Genomic DNA, 22,980 nt, shown 5'->3' with positions numbered 1-22,980 from the left:
AGGTCTCTCACCATGCTCCTTAATACCCATCACTCCCTCTATTCAACGCTGAGACAAAAAAGCTGTGCAGCAGTGCAGCCGGACGCTCAGCTCGTTACCATGGGGATCCTTTAACAATGCAACCCGCAGCCAATCCCTGCCTCCGCTCCGTCACCGCTTAAACGAGCTTCAGACGCCTCACACAAATGAAGGTCGCGGGAAAAATGGGTCAACAGGGTTTCATAAGGTGCTGGGGGTCAACCAAGACAATCAACCCCCCTCCCCACACACACACACACACACACACACACACACAGACACCCCAAGACACCAGCTGCAGATTCATCACACACGAGGGGAAACGTGCTACTTAGAGCCTCTTAAATGAGTTGTTATGAATTTTTAAGCAAATTCAGTATGTGGCATGTGTAGAAATCTGAGTAACCTACACATAAAAACACTACAATCAATACATAAATGAACCTTTCATTTATCACATCACTTGCTTCTAAGCTACTGGTCAGGATTACAATATAGTGTATACACAACAAATGATGATTCTTGAGCTACTGTTAAAAGATGTATTTGATGCTATTATTTAATAAAAACTTAAAATGTGAAATAAACTGGTGGTACTTTACTCCATAATTTCCTAGGAGATTTACTGGAAAGTAAATTGCTTTTAATTAAAGGTAAAATGTGTGCTATCATTTATTTATTACTCATGTATTATTCACCGTGTGTGCAACTTGCTTGTTGACAAATATTATGTTTTTGCATATTCATTTGACCTAAATGAGTTAGCAACTAATTGAAATATATCAATTAAGTGTACCAGGTGAACATTGTCAATATAATATAATATGTCCCCTATATTTACCACCAAATTGCATGGTCCTTTTCTAAGAAACTTCATGGAAGTACGGACCTGTAAAATAAATGGTTATCAAACTATCATTTACTTCTACAGTATGCTCCTGTCACTGTCAAATCGGACAATCTTACTTTAAAAAATCTAGGACACCAATTGCCTTGAAAAGGGTAAGTAAATATATGACTACTAACTTTATATCTACTTGCTGAGTTTACTTCAAATTTAGTTTTAGTTACTTCATTTTGTGAAGAGTAGTAAGCACTACACCCACAAATCAACATGCATGTGCACACATACTGTAAACAGGGTTGCACACATTTGACACATGGTTACAGCTACACTTCTGGATGAATTTGTGACTTTTCAAATACAAATATACTCATGTATATATATAGAATGTGTTTCTATGGTAAAGTGCACATGTTGAAGCCTTACCCAGTTTGAACATCATCATGGTGATCAGCAGTGTTCTCTGATATCTGGACCAAACTCTTCCAAACTCCATGGTAAAACAGGCTGCTGAGGTCTCCAGTCAGTGCAGAGTGATGCTGTCAGTCCACAGGTTCTCCATCCAGCACACTGCAGCGCTCCATCCAAGCTGCTCCAAGTTTTAGCTGCTGGGAGTGAGTTCCAGCACCTCCATGCCTGACCACTGGGACTCTGGGTCTGATCTGATCATGTGTAAGCATGTGTTTTGGAGTGTGTGTGAGTCTCTCTGGGGACCAAGCTGGGCTGGAGTAAAGCAGAGTAATCACTCCAGCAGAGAGTGAGAGCAGGAAAACATGAGGTGGAGTACTGGATTGGACTCATTCAACCACTGGTTCACTGATCGTATCTCTGTGTCTCTCCCTAAACCAGAATAGAACTGGACACTGTTCTCTTCCATTATTAATACATTTACATTAAAAGGGACAATATCCAATATACGATTTATTACAGATTGCGGGGGGAAAAAGGACTGTAAGGAGATGTTAAATCATGAAACAAATATGTGAGGATTCAAATCAGTGAGATGAAAACTGATTAGTGATATCAATCGTGGTGGTGGTATTAAGGCGCAAAGATCACTTCACTCTAACTCAGAAATGAAAAAAGGCTTTTATAATTTGATAAAGAATATGAGCATATGTATTTCCGAGATTTTTGTCTAAGAAAAGGTTTAGCCATACTTGTCTTGTTTATCGTATCGTGAATCCAGTATCATTAATTATGTAGAATCATGAGTTGAGTGCACTTTACATCCGTAATTATCAGGATTAAAGTAAATATCCTTATCTTGAATGATTTATTTTTGAATTGCCACAAGGGGGAGCTGCATCATTCCAGTCATTCCAAGATCCTATGTCTGTCACCGCGACTGAAGGCTTGACTAGATGTATGGAAACACTATGGATTCCAAACCAAAGAACAACAGGGATGCCTATCTGTGATATGCTACTAAAAATAAATAATTTTATCTACAGAGTATTTCTTCATTGAAAGAAGAGAAAAGAACAGCACTGAAGACTTTAGATGGAAATGATGTTTTCGCTCTTCTTCCGACTGCTTCATTAAGTGTGACTAGGTTATATGGTTTGTTGATCTAATTGGTTGATGTTCAGGCATGGTTGAATGTGGTAGGTAGGGATGAAACGATACATTCAACCTACAATTTTGATACAATTCACAATATGATTTTCTCATGATTTTTTTCAACCAAATGAGACTGAAGTCAAATTATGACTAAAGAATCCTTTATTTCTACATGATATATATTTCTCTTACACTTTATCAAATTATAGAATCCTTTTATTTTTCTCAGGTAAGGTTTAAACTGTGCAAAACAATCCATATTTTCTTTTCTGTGTAAAAGTGAAACGGATGTCTTTGCGCCTTGATACAGCTACTGACACAAGTGACGTAGGATGTTGAACAAGATAGCGCCCTCTGCTGTTTAAAAAGAGTATCACAATTCATGTTCATGTCCCTGATTTGACTCTTCACATATTTGTATTGTAATTTAACTATCTCACAATATATCTTTACATTCCTAATAGACAGTGATAGACAGACGGTTTATCCAATCACCTGCCTAGTATTTTTTTTAAGTGCCTGCCCTTTTCCAAACTGTTCCCAGTGACGACTTCCCAGATGGTTCCGTGTAACGAACTCCTCCCTCTCTCTCTCCAGTCCGGTTAACACACTAGTCTTTTAATGTATTAACATAACATTAATGTACATTAATGAAACAAGTAGCAAAACTCATCACTGACATAATATTAGTCTAATATCAAACATATTTTATATCATTTTTTATATTAACTTAAAAGTTTTATTTATGTATGTGAAGAATGAAATTTGCACGTATAATATAAAACGCAAACTCATTTGTTTTGAGCCAAGCCTGAAGTCCAGTCCAGGATTATCATCAGTGTAGGTTTTGGAGCACTGGATTGTTGCTCCCCAGTCCCCTCAACTTCCACCCCCATCTTTGGGAGCAGAGGTGGAGGGAGCTTATCCAGCACCTATCTGGTTGGCGGAGGCCGTGGCAGATGAATGCCTTACTCACCCCCACTCCCACTCCCACACACACTCCCACCCCCAACCCCAACTTGCAATCCCAGGCCCTGAGCCCAGCGTCAGGCTAAGCTCCAACCTGCTGCGTTCACAACAACAAAAAAAAGTTTAATTAAACACTGGAAGAGGGGGGAGGGGGAGGGGAAGGACGTGAGGGAGAGACAGGCCTCCTCACTTCAGCGCCTTCAACCAGCGAAATGCAAATGTGTAAAGTAGTGAGTCACAGCTCCACATTCCTCAGCGACTGGCTGCTGCTTTCATTAGAGCGGCCACACAATGGAGAAAGAGACAGCAGGCTGACATCTTTCTGCCTATTTTCTTTATACAGTGCTGAATTTTAAATTTGTTTCTTAGACGGTACTTTAGATTTGTGACTCCCACTATTCATCATCTAACATGAAACTACATATAGAGTGCATGCCTCCAATTCAAACAGCTGAGTGGTAGCCTGGTTCCAGACCTCTTAATTACCACCCACATCTCAGATTTATTGGTGGACAGCTACGACCTGTGAGGCAAGGGTCACGTGAATGATGGGGGTAGCTCTGAGCTGCTGGCGGGCTAATCGGCTAGCATGTTTACCGCTGGCTGTGGCATTGACAAAGTTGTTATCAGATTCAGAATCACAAATACTTTATTGATCCCCATGGGGAAACTGGTTTCGTTACAGTGGCTCAACTTGCTTAGCAAAAAAAAAAAAAAAAAATAAAAATAAAAATATATATATATATATATAAGAAATATATATAAAAATATATATAGAAAGTAGAAAAATTGTTTAAAAAGTGTACATTATATCACAGCATATAACAATATGTAGAAAATAAAAAATAAGACATTCAAAATATATATGCAGTACTGTATATAACAGAAGTGTAATAAATAATAATAATAAATGACTTAATACTAATATTGCTTTTGAACTGGATCCTGAATAGCTAAAGAACAGTACAGTATAATTGCAGTTTATACATTTACATATTTAGGTGAAAACTAGCCAAGCTCTCTATGTGGGCAGAGGTGATTTGTTGTGGGGAACCATACACAGACAACGGAGAACTATACAGAAACACTGGAATTTACCTGGAAAAGAGACAAACAAACAAAAATAAAAGTCAACTGACACCCTTTTAATTTTTCCCTTCAATAAATTGGGACTGTCACATATTATTTCAGCATTTCAAATTGCAGGTAAAGCCATTTCCACATTAAAGTGTCTATAAACCCTAGAGCTATGTTCTATATGTAGTTGAGTTGTGTACTTCCATTATCCCAAATGTTTCCAACAAAAATCAAACTCAGAGAAATCTGTCATTTTATTCAGGTAACGCTGCGTTTCACCGGTTGCCTGTCGATGGCGTCATATCCCCTTTGTGCCTGCGTCAGCGTTGTGGTTGTCTGCCAGAAGCTGTCATACATTGACTGTTTATCCAGTCTGAAGCCACATTCATACCATCCACTGTTTAGAGCTTTGTGCTTTTTAACTACATATATCAACTAGATAGTCATTGGACGTCCTTTGTCCACCAAATAGCATTGGAGAAATTGTGATTTTTAAGGTGGAACTGCTTTTTTCAGTGTTTTTAGCAGTTTTAATCAGCTGGTCAGTTTGTTTTAGAGAGGAGGAGACCTCTGTGGATCATTGGGCTCCCGGTAGAAACCTCCTGAAGGTTTATATATATATATAGGTGAGCATGTTCTAATCACTCCACCACTTAGATGACTTCAGCCTAGGAGTATTCTTTTCAGAGCAGTTGGGAAGATAAATCCAGTTTCATCCAGGATGCAGACAAATCATGACAGGGGGTCATCATCTGTATGAGCAAATACTGTCCGGATTAACAGGGAAGAAGCCCAATCTGTCCCTCTGAGTCAGTGCTAGCAGCTTACCCCTGGTACCATACGGAGCAGTGGTCTGAGGGTAGACAAACATGCTCACAATACACAATACAGTAACAAGCAATTATAAACTTCACACTGGAACATTACAGCAACCTACAGGATGCTGTCACTCCCTCCCACTTTACACCTGCACTGTATGGTAATACACTGTATGGGAATACAGTGCAGCAGGAAGTATTAGTTCACAGATGAGCTGAAATATCTAACAGTGTGCTGAAGACCTGCTGCATCCTGACTGCAAAGAAAAAACTAAGAATTTACGTTTTTTTGTGTGTGTGTGTGTCGTTCAAAGGTAAAGTTTGAAATGTCACAACACAGGTTGTGTTTGGATTTCCTCATGTTGTAGTATACTGTGTACCCTTAAGGGAGCCATTTTCTATCAGTGAGTAAACTGACTAAGGGACATATTTCTAATAACTCTTTAGTTGTTTGAACTTTTCTAATGCTGGACGAGAGTGAGAGATTATAAGAGAGGGAAGGCTCTGTGAATACAGCTTGTGTTCAGGTTTTCACTGTGCCTTTATCCTGTAAGGTTGGATATCTTTTATATCTTAAATAATAACCTAAACTTTAAAAAATAACAATTTGATGCAAGTTTCTTCACACAAATGAATGAAATGCTGAGATAAAGGCCTACTGTTTTTTAACACCCCTTAAAATAAGGAAGGCCTTGCAACCCCTAGTGGGGGTGGGGACCACCAGGTTGAAAACCAGTGTTCTCTCTCATTTGTAACTGGCAAAGTTTAAAGATGTGAATCTCAAAACTAACTTGCTGAGGAAATAATTCACCAGAATGTTCTTTTTTTCTTTTTCTTCATCATTTGCAGTAAAAAAAATCATTCATCATTCTGATCACCTTATGTTGTCATTTGAAATTCACATTTCTTCAACACACAGGGGGAGTATGAAACTGTCATAATGTCAGAAAAACCAGAAAGGTCAGTGTGAAAGCTTGGGTCAACACTGTGTGTGACACAGTAACATCCCATCTCCTAGCAACAGTCAACTTTCTTCTAACCATGGCAACGAAGTTTTCCTAAAATTAAACAAATGGTTTTCGTGCAAGAACCTTATCAAACCTACGAGTATTGTGTGTATTAAACCCTGATATATCTTCTTCCTCTGCACCATACAGCTCAATTTTTGTCCAAAAATAAACGAACCACTGTTTGTTAACACTGTTGCACTGGGTGACATGTTCCTTCATTACCATAAACACATTCTGTAGTTTATTTTGACTGAGCCCCACATAAACTGTCCTTCTGCCCCAAAATCTCACTAGAGCACCAAATGTGGATTAATCCGCTACAGAAAATAGTCCCCAACAACAACTACAGTGACCAGCTGTTTTAGGAAATTACTGAGACTGTAAAAAAAAAACTGAGACTGTACAGTATGTTCTAAAATCCTTCATCTAGTTCAAATCTAGAGTTAAACAGCACCAAGATCTAAACAGTGGATGGTAAAAATGTGGCTTCAGACTGGATCAACAGTCAATGTATGACAGCTTCTGGCAGACAACCACAACGCTGACGCAGGCACAAAGGGGATATGACGCCATGGACAGGCGACCGGTGAAACGCAGCGTTACCTGAATAAAATGACAGATTTTGATTATTGTTGGAAACATTTGGGATGAAGGAAGAACACAACTCAACTACATATAGAACATAGCTCTAGAGTTTATAGACATTTTCATGCCAAACTGTAGTGAGGAACAAGCTGAGCAAAAGGTCAACCTAATGTGACTTCATCCCATACAGGGCATAGTGCAAAAAATAAAAAATAAAATAAAATTTCTGGACATAATTCATCACAATCAAGTCCAAGTACAGAATGGATCATATTTGTGTTTTGAATTCTAATAAAAATGGTCACATTCTGTTTAACTGTGTGTCAGATGAACAGTGCACTTGCTCTTGTGTCTGTACCACTGTCTGTTCCACTGCTACAAAGCAGTTAAAGAGGAAACACTGTTGGTGGTATTTTACAAGCAGTGGGAAGAGCTGCAGCTGTCTGCTAATGGGCAACCAATGCTAATTCTGCTATTGAATGGTAATAGAGGTTTATAACAGTCAATTATTACCCACTGAGGGGCAACTATAACACTCTGACCACAACAGAGTCAGAATAACACTGACAAACGAGATGCCTCTCGTTCTATGTTCTATCAAAGAAAAACCCCAGCTAACATTTCCCACCTTCCCTTGAGAGAGGAGGGAAAGCTCTGTTTATAATATATGGGGTTCCTTATAAAGTTCCAGACAGGAGATTTGCTGTGAGTACTCCATCTCAGCCTCTCTCTCTCTCTCTCTCTCTCTCTCTCTCTCTCTCTCTCTCTCTCTCTCTCTCTCCCTCCCACCCACACACACACTCAATTCTCTCCCCTGCACATCTTAACATCCATTCCTGTCTGGGCCCTCCACAACAATAGTATCTGAAAAGAACTCCAATTGCCTTGTGAACCTTAACTCCCCCCTTCCCCCTTTTTAAACTCTGCCAACAAAATGCTTCTAGAACTCAGATGGGGAGGCATTCAAAGTCCATTTAACAACCAATCCACCATTACTCACATCCATGTTCACAATAAACATAAACTTTAAACTTTTTGAAGTGTTTGAAAAAGCTGAACACCTGGGCCCAAAACTGGTGTAATAAACATTAGGTGGTAAAAGTAAAGCATGTGGACACCCGTGAGGAATTAGTGTGGATAGTGGGAGTCCCTGTAAGAGGATTTTGGCCTGTTCAAGCATCTTAAAAGGGAAGCAGAACTAGATACACAACCAAATCCCTGAGGTTTCTCATTGAAGGGAAAATGTTGTTGTCTGGTGGTGGCTCGCCAAAACAAATCTCTGTTGTGATTTCACTAACTTTGCCGTCTCTAATTCCTGATTAGCACAATAAAATGATTTACACGCCAACTGGGGCCTTTCTCACTACCGGTCTGGGTGAGAGTCTTTGTTCTCCTCTGGATCCTATTAAGATGTCATCCATGTGCGACTGAAGTCTGAAGTCTGAACACGCTGTACTGTACACTCCAATAAACTAGGCGGATGTGTAGCTAAATCTCAAGTTCAACATGTCTGAGGTTCAGAAAAACTGCTGACCTCTCCTCTAATGATATTTTCTCTGTATGGTATAAAGAGATTGTCAGGCCTCAATCTGTTGTCCTGTCCTCTGGCCTCCTGTCTGCACTAATCTTTATGAAGGGCTAATAAGCCAGAAAGACAGTGGCTCCCAGCAGTGGCCCCCCAGTGGGCCCCACGACCTTCCAAAGCATCCTCCGTTAACCCTTCATCACCCAAACCTGGTCTGAAGTATGCTCACTCAAATGCTCAAGTAATGAAAGGGATTTGGACAAAGCTGGGAGGGATCAAAGCAAACGTCCTGCAGTAATATTTGAAAGGTAAATATAAAAGTAAAACAATGCATGCCATTTAGCTTTCGAGATTGTGTCTGTCTGTCAGCTTAGCTCAGACATTACTACTAGGAATTCACAGCAGGGGAGTGAGGACAGACCAGACAGACATGTTTTTGTTGTTTTGATGGAACAATTTTGCTGTATCAGAGAGCTCTGTAGTTTGCGGCAGTTGTTATATATCTGAGAATGCTTTATGTGTAATATTCAGTATAACATAAGTAAAAACTCACATAGGGCCTAAAGTTAGAAGCTGCTTTAGGTAAAAAAAGATATGTTTTTGTCATATTTGCTGAAACTTTCACTATATCCTGACAGTAGTGCATGAGACAGATAATCTGTCTCAAAAAGATAGTTGATTGTCGAGTCTCATTCCCAAATGATCAAATAAAGACACTTTGAGTCCCGAAGCTTCAAGCAATATTTGACATCCTGGGAATGATCAACTATCTTTCTTGGCTCTGATTGCATGTTTTTGTTCAGGCCCGGTGGATTCTTCCAAATGTCATTAGGAGCACTAGAAGGAGCCAGAGGAACCTGATGTTTTTACAGATTATCTGTCTCATGTGTTACTGTCAAGATATAGTGAAAGTTTCAGCAAATATGACAAAAAAAAATTTTTTGTAAACGTTGCCAACTGCAGCTTTAAGGTTGGTAAAAACCTATCTTAAAGGAGCACTCAGCTTATTTTACACATAAAGGTCATTTACATTTACATAAGGAGCACTAATCAGTAGGGCTGGGTATCGGGAATCTATACCTTTAAAGATCTCCTCCAGACATGTATTAAGACATACAGTGGGTACGGAAAGTATTCAGACCCCTTTAAAATTTTCACTCTTTGTCATTAATGTACACTCAGCACCCCATCTTGACAGAAAAAAACAGAAATGTAGAAATGTTTGCAAATTTATTAAAAAAGAAAAACTGAAATATCACATGGTCGTAAGTATTCAGACCCTTTGCTGTGATACTCATATTTAACTCACATGCTGTCCATTTCTTCTGATCCTCCTTGAGATGGTCCTGCTCCTTCATTGGAGTCTAGCTGTGTTTAATTAAACTGATTGGACTTGATTAGGAAAGGCACACACCTGTCTATATAATAACCCTAAGCACACAGCTAAAATAACAAAGGAGTGGCTTCGGAACAACTCTGTGACCATTCTTGACTGGCCCAGCCAGAGCCCTGACCTAAACCCAATTGAGCATCTCTGGAGAGATCTGAAAATGGCTGTCCACCAACGTTCACCATCCAACCTGACAGAACCGGAAAGGATCTGCAAGGAAGAATGGCAGAGGATCCCCAAATCCAGGTATGAAAAACTTGTTGCATCATTCCCAAGAAGACTCATGGCTGTAGTAGCTCAAAAGGGTGCTTCTACTCAATACTAAGCAAAGGGTCTGAATACTTATGATCATGTGATATTTCAGTTTTTCTTTTTTAATAAATTTGCAAAAATGTCTACATTTCTGTTTTTTTCTGTCAAGATGGGGTGCTGAGTGTACATTAATGAGAAATAAAATGAACTTTTTTGATTTTAGCAAATGGCTGCAAAGAGTGAAAAATTTAAAGGGGTCTGAATACTTTCCGTACCCACTGTATATACAAATATTCTGCTTGGAACAATAATGTGTGTCTGATGTTTTTTCCCCCCAGAAAAGTCTAATTTCCACATTAAAATCCTTAAAAAGTCATCTCCTCCTTCTACCTCATTAAAACTTCCAGAATCTCTGAATATGCAAATGTTGTTCATTTCTAAAGTTTCCTGCTGGACACAAGATGTCTCCTACTTCACTGTAAAGTCCATTCTCAGTGGATGTGCACCGGTGGCTTCAAGTTTCTACATCACACTGTAGTTGATACTGGACCAGAACTGACTTCCAAACTTCTTTGTTGGAATTTGTGATGTCACTTATAAGCTCCTAGAACAAAGATAATTTCACCAGTCTCAACTCCAGCTCCATTCTCCAGCTGATCCACTGGAGGGCGGTGAGGATGCAGGGGTGCGCCCGGCTGTGACTCACAGAGCTGGCCACCAGAGGGGGGTGGTGGGGATTTCTTGTTTCTGTTGCATTCAGGCTCTGCCAGCTGTTCCAGTTTTGTCTTCAGCGAGACGACACATGCTGCTTACACACAATGATGCTGTGATGAACTGTACAGAACAGCAGCACAGGAAAAGCAAGAGTTCATGTGAAAGATTTCAAATCAGGTTAAGAAAAAATCATAAACTTGACAAGGAATAAGGTAGATTTCTTTTCTATAAAATATGGCAACCTTTTATCAAATATATCTCCCATCGTCCACTTGGTTTCTTGATATTTGATTAAATTAATTTCAGTTCAATTTTATTTGTATAGCGCCAATTCATAACAGAAGTTATCTCAGGACACTTTTCAAATAGAGCAGGTCTAGACCGAAACCCCAACCGTAGTGATAGTAAACAGACTGGGTGTGCCTGTCTGTCTGTCACTCAGGCCTCTTCTGAGGTGCAGGAATCAAACCCAACTAGAGGATTATTATTCTGCAGCCTGAGAACATGCATGCCAAAAAATACATACCCATGGTGGGAGTTCACCGGAAGGAGCTGTCAATTAAAGGCAATCAAAGCCCATAAAAAAATACTACTACTAATAATTAAAATACGCACTGTGACCTCAAATGTTTAATAATACTGGCCCAGTGCTAAAGGCTTATCAGTGAATAAACATTCCATCACTACTACATGTAAAATACAGAACTTTCAATTTACGTGCAGGTAAAATAAAGATGACGTATAATGAAGGCAGTAAAACTCATGTGGCAAACTGGTCCAATCAGGTTTTTGTCCTATTTTTATTCCTTCTTTTTTCAGCACAAGGTGGCTGTTTGAGATTTTACAAACCAGTTACCAGTTTACAGCCTCATAAAAGCATGCTGCCAGAGAAAAGACATGTATGGAGACAGCAGGCCTGTACTGTCAAATTATTTATCTTATCAGGTTAATAAGTTTCATACTCTAGTAACCATAACGTTCCTCAAAACGAATAAGAAGTTATACTGAATGCAAGAAAGTCCTAACCTGATGGGATTGTGTATTAGTGCTGTGGTTCCCAGCCTGGGGGTTGCCAAATGGATGAACCACAGTTAAACAACCAAAGAGCTAACAGAACAATGAGAAGAAAAGACTGTTGTCAAAAAAGAAGCAAAGAAAAAGCAAAGAATCAATATTCGCAGGAAATAATCTCCTCAGAATTCATCCAAATCTCTGATTGTACACAACCTTCCTGCAGTTATTGTGTTCACTGTTTGGGTTCATTGTACAGTTTATCAGCTGTCCTCTACTGTTATTGTTATGCACTTAATATAATATGAAATATCCTTAAAATATGTAATTTAGATGGAAAGGGTTGGAGAATCACTGCATTAGTGGATCAGCAGGTTGATCACAGGAAAGCTCATCAGTGGCAACACTCTGGATCTCCTGGGTTCTAATTTCCTACTTCATAACCCAACTGATCTTAGATCAGCTTGGATGTCAATAGATGAGGTTAAACTGCCTGGACTATAAGTTCCTCTGTCTGTACTCTAGCTGACACAGAGAATAGTAATAATAATATAATATAATATAATAGTGTAGAGTACTGTCGCTGGTTTTTTTTTCGCTTTGTGGTCTTTGTACTCTAAAGTAGGAAACACAAACGAAAAGATGATTTCAGTTTTCAGGCCTGTAAAATGAGTCAATGTGGACAAACTAGTTAATAATTAAAGGGCTGTGAAGCTAATTGCTTGTTAAACTTTGTTTTTCTGAGAGGAGGGTATGACATGAAGTTATGTTTGCACAGCAACAGAATAAACATAATTTATGAGTTTTATTAAGGTTAGTGACATTTGGGGCGAAGAAGACAGCATTTAACAATAAGGGTTCAGGGGATTTGTAAGTGTTTAATGTCGTGGCTGTGCCTCTCTCTCTCCTGTTTTTGTTTTTCACCTGCTCTCCCCTCCTTTGTGTTTCTTGTCAGTCCGCTGTGTGTCTGTCTGTTATTGTGGGCGTGGCAGTCATCTGCTCACCTGTGATTCATCCACTAATAAAGACTCTGTAGTTAGGTGACATTACATCTTAAAGGACCAGTGTGTAGGATTTAGTAGCATCTAGCAGTGCAGATTACAACCCCCTTGCCTCACCTTCCATTTTAAGCATGTAGGAGAAACTAGAGTGGCCACAAATCGTGCAAAAAGAGCTTGTGTTTGTCTGTTCTGGCCAACACAATGATTCTTATTTTCAGGTGATTATTCACGTGAAAATATATCTATGAAAATGGAATTCCATTTCTAAACATTAACTAACTAACTAATTATTGATGTAGGTTAAATTAGTAATCTAGTATGTAGTTGGCATTTTGGTAACAGCTCTCAGATGTAACTAGCTAGCTAATGATGCACTGTAGATTAGCTAGCCCTATAGCATTTTATATATTCCTCGTCAGCACTGTAGTCAGACAGAGAGTCACAGCTCTACTGAGCCACATATCCCTACACTCAAAGAAATAGAACATTAGATTTAAATAATAAGATAACGTCAACTGGTCCCACTAAACTAATTTATTTAAATTGGAAGTATACTAGATGACTAAATTTCAGCAAACCGTCTTGATTAAGTGCTACATCATACAGTTATGTTGAATTTACTAAACATCATTACGTTTAATTTATTAAACATTATGTTGAATTTACTAAACATCATTATGTGCCATTTACTAAAATAACTTATGTTAAATATACTAAACACAAATTAGCTGTATTCCTGTTGTAGGACTTAAATAAATACCACTTCAGTCAATTTACATTATTCATGTTTTATTTATTTCTAACAACAAATTCAAACAGCCCAAAACGAGGCATGTATCAAATGTGCCGAACAAAGGCCTCAAGTGCTTTGTGTCTGCCTGTGTCTCTGTCTGTCTGCCTGTGTCTGTCTGTTCCTGTCTGTGTCTGTCTGTCTCTCTGTCTGCCTCTGTCTGTGTGTGTGTGTGTGTGTGTGTGTGTGTGTGTGTGTGTGTGTGTGTCTGTCTGTCTTTCTGCCCCTGTCTTTCTGTCTGTCTGCCTGTGTCTGTCTGTTCATGTCTGTGTCTGTCTGTCTCTCTGTCTGCCTCTGTCTGCCTGTGTGTGTCTGTCTGTCTTTCTGCCTTTGTCTTTCTGTCTGTCTGCCTGTGTGTGTGTCTGTCTGCGTCTCTGTCTGTCTGTCTGCCTGCCTGTGTGTGTCTGTCTGCCTGTGTCTCTGTGTCTGTCTGTCTGTCTGTGTCTGTCTGTCTGTGTCTCTGTGTGACTGTGTCTTGATGTCAAAAATAGCCATATGTAAACAAATTACAAATTAACACGCAAAAACATAAAATGCAACAGTCAGGTGTTAGGGAACAATGAGCCACCAGAACAGGTAACGCACTCACTCAAACTCGGAAAATGACTCCTGTAGAGCTTGACAAAGTGGCTGTATTTTACAACAATGTGACACCTACCATAGCATATACTTCTATCCCACAATGTCATATTTCAATAGACTTATATTGGGACAGTGCTGGTGTCTAGAGAAGCTATTCACAGTCTAGGAAATTGATGCGTGGTGCACTTGAACAAGCAGCTGTGTTTGACCAGTTGTGATGAGGATGTGTTGTTCTGGAACTCAAACCCAATATACATGTTGAAACTGCTGTTCCAGCCTCCAGCACATGCTGAAAATACTGTAACTTAAAATTGCATAAAAGAGAAAAAAGGTAAAAAATAAATAAAAAAATCAGTCTGATTGTATTTAACTGCAGTCCAACTGCTAGCAGTCATAGGCACTAGTGGTGCAAGCACATGGTAAACTCCTTTCCCTTACTCATATAATCTGCCTTTGAGGACCTGTACCTTCTGTGACAGTTTCTGTCCATCCATGTCCATCAACACTGAATGAATTCAAAGGTGTATTTGAGTTTGCTGGGGTAGTCCAGATTTAGGCAGTAGATAAGCCCAAGGAAGAGTGCGCAACCATTTGCCACGTCCTTCACGTCCTGCAGCACTTCAACCCTCTCTTTGATCATTTTGACGTCCTCGGGGTCATCTGTGGGCTCAGCTCCTTTGTGTTGGATGACATAGACCACCACGTCGAGTTGCTCACTCAATCTCTGCTGCGCTTCAGGATCAACATCCTAAAAAGGGATTTACAACAAAGTATTTGTGAAAATCTGTTTTAACAATGCAGTGGTTCCCAACCTTCTCTAGATTAGGGCCCACTTGAAAATATTCGTGGCCCACCCATCTGAACACTTTAACACAGCTCAAAATGTTGTCTTGAGGTGTTTACCAATAGTCCAAAACCCAAATATAATCAACTACTGTGATAGAAAATCAGGAAGTAGAAAATACTTATCTGAAGCTGAAACTAGATCATGACATTTTAGTTCAGACTTAATAAAAATAACAATACTCCAAATAATTATTTCAGCTCTTAATTAGAAACCTGGAAGTAATCTTGCAAACAGCTGGACCGATCAGCGCCAAAACTTGTAAGTATGCTGCCAATTGGGCACAGAAGTACAAAAGTACCCCAATTTATTTTCATGTTTTATACTTTTTGAAATATTTAAGTGCAATTTCATGATGGAAGTCAATTGGTCTGTGATTGTACTGAAACCATGACCAACTTTGGAGTCATCCATCATCGATATGTCAGATGACTGGCATCATAGTTGACTGACATCACAGGCTGGCCACATGAATTCAAAGATCCACATTGGAGCCTTAATGTTCCCATGTGGATCCAGCGATCTACGTTACTTTATTTTTAAAGTTTTATAAATGATTGGTTACTTGATGATTTATGTAAAATAAATATTTATATTGAATATTCAATCCAGCAAAGATGTTCCACCCAAGGATTCACATCATTTGCAACTTACCAGGAACTCCTTTATGAGGTCATCAGGACTTTCATTGAGGTAAACACAAAGCGCTTTCAGGAAGCATTCTCTGCGTTTATCAACAGAGGGATTCTGTGGAAGAGAAATAAACCTTCACAATCTACACACAGTAGACTCTGGGTTTGTTTTCCCATATCGCCTACGGGAAAATTAACCAGAACAGGAAACTGGTATGCTGACTTCTGAACACTTGGGACTGTAGTTATGCACATAAACAATACAGAATCAGGGTGCAGGTGATCAGAGTGTTCAATCCACTTGGATTTATCTCTAAAGGTAAGTACGGCAGGTACAGTTAAGTGTGAGGGATTTGGCCAAACACACTGAGAACCACTGTCCTATCATATCTAAAGCAGTCCTCTTGTGAATGATACTCAAAACTAACGTTACTACTTTGGAATCGCTGGCTTTTCACCCATCATAGAGTTCAGGGGGAGAACAGAACATGGAGGTTTAGTGTTCTAAGATGTATAAAACTGCCAATACATAATTCTACTGGCACTGCCTAAATAACATGCTATTTATGAGTGCAAGGTTTTTGTAACCTTCACCTAAAACAACACTAAAATTACTGTTGACAGGCCCAGTGGTTCTCAACTTATTAATTCCAAGGACCCCTAATTTAGACCTTTTTCATTATTTTATTTTATGTATTTTACCTATATTAGGAGAAACATGGACCACAAACATTGATATACAGGTAAAAACCCTAATCTTAACCAACATCCCTACCTATAGCCTCATTTAAACTTTGCCGTACGGCTAACATAGCTGATATAACTTACTAGCCCACACCGGTCTAAAGCAATGACACACTCACCAGTCACCATTATTTGAAGCCTGACATTGTCTGACACCGTCACAAAGCGGGAAGATAAGCTATTTCTAAATAATGTAACTCTATACCTTCGTGTGGCAGTGGTCGGGTCGGACCACCGGACGACCGGAGGAGATGGCACACTTCATCTGGCGCATGCAAGGCTATAAATTAGCATTGAGTTGTTGCTACGCTAGCCCCTAACCAGTAAAAACCAAGTTCAATTTAATGGAAAAGGCAGTCTTCATTCCAACAAAACACTACCGCTTTTGTTCACAAACTCAAACTCCGTTTTCATTAGTAGGGCTATGTTAATTAATATACTTACCAGAAAATCGACAAAAGGTTGCAGGGGCACACCGTGCAGACAGGTAAATTGCAGAAATTGCCGCTAGCCGAGTGTTACTGCGCAGTGTGCATGTGCCAAATGGACGGAAAACGCGTTGGGACAAACTTAATTTTTTTAAATAACTGTGTCGACTAAATTTTATTAAACAATCTTGAATATTCCCAAAACTTTTATTATTATTTAGATGTAATGTAGTTCTCTTGTTTTTATTACTAAAAGTGAATTTATTTAGTATTATCAACATAAATACATTACATAAGGTGTACTACATCGATTTTCCATTTCTTTGAGTGTATAACCCTCAGGAGCAACAACTTTATGAGCTTCTTTTATGATCAAATTATTACTACTAGAGACAAATTAATCAAGAAATGCCCTCAACATGTATCGCTGTCTATCCAAATACAGGAATTTTAATAAATGTAAAGGGTTAGAAGCCATCAACCGGTCTCTTAGACCCCATCCCAACTAGGCATCTTAAAGAAGTCTTCTTTACTGGATATGATTAATCTTTCTTTATTATCAGGATATGTACCACAGTCCTTTAAAGTAGCTGTAATTAAACCCCTTCTTAAAAAGCCCACTCTTGACCCAGGGGTTTTAGCCAACTATAGACTGATTTCTAACCTCCCCTTCCTCTCTAAGATTCTGGAGAAAATAGTCAAAGTGTGACCTTCTACATAACAACAGCTTATTTGAGGATTTTCAGTCAGGATTGAGAGTTCATCACGGCACAGAGACAGCACTGGTTAAAGTTAATAACAATCTTTTAATTGCTTCTGACAATGGACTTGTCTTGTCAGATCGCTCTCAGTTTGTACATGTTAACGATGAATCCACAAGGAAATTCCACAAGGTTCTGTGCTTGGACCAATTCAATTCACCTTCTAAATGCTTCCCTTTGGCAACATTTTTAGGAATCACTTATTAACCTTCATTGATATGCAGATGATACCCAGTTATATCTATCAATCAAGCCTTTATTATTAAAATTAATCAATTATCTAAATTACAAACATGTCTTAAGGACATAAAAACCTGGATGAGCTGCAATTTTCTGATGTTAAACTCAGATAAAACTGAGTTCTTGTTCTTGTACTTGGCCCCAAACACCTCCGAAACTCACTGTCTAAAGATATAGTTACTCTAGATGGCATTACCTTGGCCTCCAGCACCACTGTCAGGAATCTTGGAGTTATCTTTGATCGGGACATGTCCTTTAACGCCCACATAAAGCAAATCTCTAGGACTGCCTTCTTTTATTTACGTAACACTACAAAAACCAGACACATCCTGTCACAGACAGATGCAGAAAAACTAGTTCATGCATTTGTTACTTCTAGGCTGGATTACTGCAGCTCTTTATTATCAGGTTTTGTAAGATAGATGTTGCCCGAGTAGGTGAAAAGTAGGAGGCAGACTCAGGACGTTGTGGTAGAAGTCCCTTTGTGTGGGCATTTATTCGAGTGCTTCCCAAAATCTGAAAAGCAACAAAAAAACAACTAAACATATTTACAAAAAAACTGAGGAAAAATCAACTCATACTATACTGAAATTAACAGCACTTGTCTCAGTCGCAATTTATCTCTCCCCACTTCGCTTCCCCCAAGAGAATTGACCCTTATACATTTCTTACCTGCCTGAAGACTAGACGTGGATTAAACCATCCTTACTTCAGGTGGTATTTATTTACAGATATCTTTTACCAAGACACATGCTTCAATAAACATTACCCATAATATCACTCAAATTTCCTCTGGTGTTTGAATGTAACACCAATCAATATTCCCCACCATTCATAAAATGAGAACGAAACAGAATTAAATATACAACTTATTCCCCCGTTAACATGGTACGCCCCTGACGTAATTGGTGACGTCATCGTATTCATTTAACCGGCACGCTGCGGGGCGACCCCCTCCCACAACCCACAACGGCTTTCGGTGTCAGGTAAGATACCTACTGAAATAATTGCACTTTATATGTGCTAAATCAAACGACATATAGAATGAAACGAACAATAAAAATTACTGGAAAAACAACCTTTGCCTGCCATTATTGTTGTAACCTTGATTGATGGATGTTATATTATAAAGAAATAACGCTGAACACAAAACAGACCCGGGATAGTAGTGTGCACGTGCGTTACCAGCTGAAAATTAATTTATGGTTAATGTAAATGAATAAACAAAAACGTGTACAAATGAAACAGGTAATCTAACAAGTAAATACCTAAATAAATAAGTCACAATTGACAGAGATGAGTCTACTTTGTCACAGGTTGCCCCAATAAGTCCATTAAAACGCTCCAATTAATCCAAAACGCTGCAGCACGAGTACTGACAGGAACTAGGAAAAGAGATCACATCTCTCCTGTACTAGCTTCTCTGCACTGGCTCCCTGTAAAATGTAGAATAGAATTTAAAATCCTCCTCCTCACCTACAAAGCTCTTCATGGTCAGGCCCCTTCATATCTTAGAGAGCTCATAGTACCCTATTACCCCTCTAGAACACTGCATTCTCTGAATGCAGGGCTACTTGTGGTTCCTATAGTCTCTAAAAGTAGAACAGGAGCCAGAGCCTTCAGTTACCAAGCTCCTCTCCTGTGGAACCAGCTTCCAGTTGTGGTTCGGGAGGCAGACACCCTCTCCACACTTAAGAGTAGGCTTAAGACCCTAACCCTTAAGACCAGTGAGGCTGGTGGTGATTTTGGGTGGGTGGGCTAACAAATGCATTACTCATCAATACGTAACACAGCAGCAACACATCAAGGTACAGCAACAACACTGTATACTTTTAGTTGTTATAGCAAGTGCTCTACGGCAACACCAGGGAGACATACCCAAAAGAATGGTCTCTCTCTCTCTCTCTCTCTCTCTCTCTCTCTCTCTCTCTCTCTCTCCCTCCCCCCGTCTCTGCAACAATTTGCAACACCATGTACCAAAAATAAATCTATACAACCAAAGCAAAAATAACAGTATTTGTAGAAGAGAGTTGTTTCAGAGCTGGGCATACCTTATTTCAAACGCCGGCCTTTCTGTGACCCACCAGGTTAATCACCATGTCATTAAAGTCTGCTGATTCGCATCCTCCAAAGACTTTAAAGAAAATTGATTAGAAAGTAAATAATCCACCTCGTTCATGTTCATGCTAACGCCCGCCATTACTACGAACTAGCCTCACTGTACTGTAGCTAATTTTAATTAATGTTACATAATGTCATCAGATATAAATTTCCAACACAAGTATCACATATGAATCAGGCAGATTATCATGCAATTGGCTGAGCAGACCCAAATTAGCAAAATTGCCAGGATGTTGTTTGTCTGGGTAACAGATTGCTCTTTATTTGGAGAATATTTGTTGATTAGTCCCTGTCAAATGATAAATGCTAGCACCAACATTTCAGATCAGTTTTCATCACATCCAACAGAGTGAAAGCGGGATATGAACTCCTCCTGAATGACTGCGCAGACCTATGGGATTGCCTGCTGGCTTTAAGTGCATTATGTACCAGCTGTACCATATGTGTCTATTGATGCTATAGAAAACCTAAAGCACCACCTAAACATGACAAACCACAGCTAAATTATACAGTGTATGTTGTAAATAGCGGGGTGTTTTTACTGGAGTCTGAGAATGCTTTTGAAATTTTAAGTGCTTCTTCAACTGAGAACTGAAGCCAAAAGCTGCAAACTGGTAGTTTGTGCTGAAGGCATTCTCCTCACATGTAGAGCCGGTGACATTCAACAAGTCCAGCCAGGCTTCACTTCCTGTTTTTAACTGTTTCCAATGCAAATTGTTTTTGATATCTGGTCATCAATTTATTCCTTAAATTCAATGTAATGATACATTATACCCCACATGTGGGAATATATCTATTATTTTCTTCTGCTTTTTTATCTTTTCCTGAGAATGATCTCCCTACAGTCAAAATATCCGTCCCTTTCGACTTATCACTTTGCAGCCTTATTTCCACAAGGAACTATCAGAGGGAAGTAACACTTGCATAAACAAAGCTTCTCTCTCCTTGTGTGTTCTCAAGCAGGTCAGCTACATGCTGTTGTGTCTCTGCTATAGAGGCTGCACACTTGTGCATACCTCTGTGGAACACTCTCAAAGGAGTAAATGACATTTCTGCAGAATATGACCACTGAGTATTTGACAGCATGGTATTATGAGGCTGTAAACTGTCAGAAGTCTTGCACAAACATGTTGTGGGATGAAAAAAGTGACTGGAACCTGATGACAATAGATGTACACCGATCACCAATAACATTGTGACCACCTGGGTCTCCAGTTCTTTTTCTTCCTTGGAGCATTTTGATAGGTACTGACCTCTGCAGACCGGGAACACCCCACAAGAGCTGCAGGTTTGGAGATGCTCTGACCCAGTCGTCTATCCATCACAATGTGGCCCTTGTCAAAGTCGCTCAAATCCTCATGCTGCCCATTTTTCCTGCTTCTAACACATCAACTCTGAGGACAAAATGTTCTCTTGCTGCCTAATATATCCCACCCACTGACAGGAGCCATGATAACCAGATAATCAGTGTTCACACGTCAGTGCTCAGAATCTTATGGCTGATTGGTGTATATACATGAGAGTCTAAATTCTAATTCTAAATTAATCCAGCGTAATGGCAGATAAGTGGTCACATTTTATAAAGAATATGGATTCTTTGTTTTTTGCCCAGCATCTTCAGCAGAAACTACTCATCCACCTCAGGGAAATATCTGTTTATTTGAGCCCTGTGACTAAACTGTTTAAAAATGTGCTGTCTTAGAAACGGGTGCAGTGACAGGACTGGGTTTTCTGTGCAGACCAAATGTTAGAGTTGGGATACTAAAACAAAAGCTGATTGGAGGGGACATTTTCCACAGAATAAGGGCAAAATGCTTCTTTGATTCTCTGCTGTTGTAGCGGTGCTGGTGGTGACACTGATTTCACTTCTTCCCCGGAGTTCTTGTGCTTTCTCGTCTCGCAGGTTCTCATCGATGCTGGTGGAGCCTCCTGCCATGGTCCTGCTGGATTACCATTGCCAATACTGTTGTTGCTGTGCACCTGTCTGTTTGTCTCTCTGTCTGTCTCTCTCTTTCTCTCACCCCAACTGGTCGAGACAGACGACCACCCACCTAGAGCCGAAGGATCTGTCCTAGGTTTCTGCCTTTTAACAGGCAGTTTTTCCTTGCCCTTGTCGCCAAGTGCTTGCTCATGGTGGTACTGTTTGGTCTCTTTAAAAAATGTTATAAGGAGTTCGGTCTAGACCTGCTCTATTTGAAAAGTGTCCTGAGATAACTTCTGTTATGAATTGGCACTATACAAATAAAATTTAATTGAATTTAATTAAATTGAATTGGTTAGATGTGTCTGTTGTTACATTTTCGCAGTGGGTGTTCTGTGGATGGAAGCACAGATTACAACTTTGTATCAGTTGTAAAAAATTATGTATAGAACAAGTGTAAACCTTTACAGTCTATTTTACTCTAAATGACACGATCATTTACTAAATAAACATCATGCTGTATGGAAGAAGACTGAAACTGGAGATTGAGACCATAAACTCAGTAGGAAACTGTTTACTGAGAAAATAAATCAGGTGAGAAGTTGGCAAATTTTTCCTTAAGAGTGGATGGGATAATTCTTTATTGCAGCCAATGGAGCGGTCCCCTGCTGGCCATTACATAGAATGCAGGTTAAGGTATTTGGCATTGACTTCTCTTCACAGACCCAGAAGCTCTGTGCATCATATATTCTGCCAATGGTATGGAAGAGAGTAAAAGCTCAGAGTTGGTTCGAAGTTTAGGTTATACTTTGAATGCATAGCTTATGACTTCAACAATGACTTCACACTGGAAGAAGCTGAACAACAGGAAAGCTACCCTACACTCTAAAAACAAATGTCTTGGCTAAACAAAGTTTCCATCTATCATTTTGAGTTTTGACAACATAGAATGAAATTATGTTCAACCAATGAACTATATTAAGTAGGGGGAACTAGCTTTTCCTCTACAATGAAAGGTATTTTCAATTACCACCTACTTAATAATTGGTAGCATAAACACAAGTTTTTAAGTTAGTTACTCATAAAATGAAGTTGTTCCAAATAGTTTCTCCACATTTTCTAAAAGGCATTTTAAGTGTC

At 39.3% G+C, this 22,980-nt stretch overlaps 2 protein-coding genes across 2 annotated transcripts in view; both read right to left on the bottom strand.

Annotated features, from left to right (window-relative positions):
• LOC127375885 (protein crumbs homolog 1-like) overlaps positions 1 to 1,555 on the bottom strand; it is a 33,879-nt gene extending 32,324 nt beyond the window's left edge. Inside the window, exon 1 of the mRNA XM_051422265.1 lies at positions 1,289 to 1,555. Coding sequence (XP_051278225.1) covers positions 1,289 to 1,358 — 70 coding nt within the window. The 5' untranslated portion in view covers positions 1,359 to 1,555. The remainder of the gene's footprint in view (positions 1 to 1,288) is intronic.
• LOC127375919 (uncharacterized) overlaps positions 1 to 22,980 on the bottom strand; it is a 629,637-nt gene that overhangs the window by 500,260 nt on the left and 106,397 nt on the right. The gene's annotated exons all lie outside the window — the stretch shown is intronic.

The sequence above is a fragment of the Dicentrarchus labrax genome, unplaced genomic scaffold (assembly GCF_905237075.1).
Source record: "Dicentrarchus labrax unplaced genomic scaffold, dlabrax2021, whole genome shotgun sequence".
Taxonomy (NCBI): domain Eukaryota; kingdom Metazoa; phylum Chordata; class Actinopteri; family Moronidae; genus Dicentrarchus; species Dicentrarchus labrax.
The sequence above is the reverse complement of the archived record's forward strand: the minus strand, read 5'-3'. Positions and strand labels throughout refer to the sequence as shown.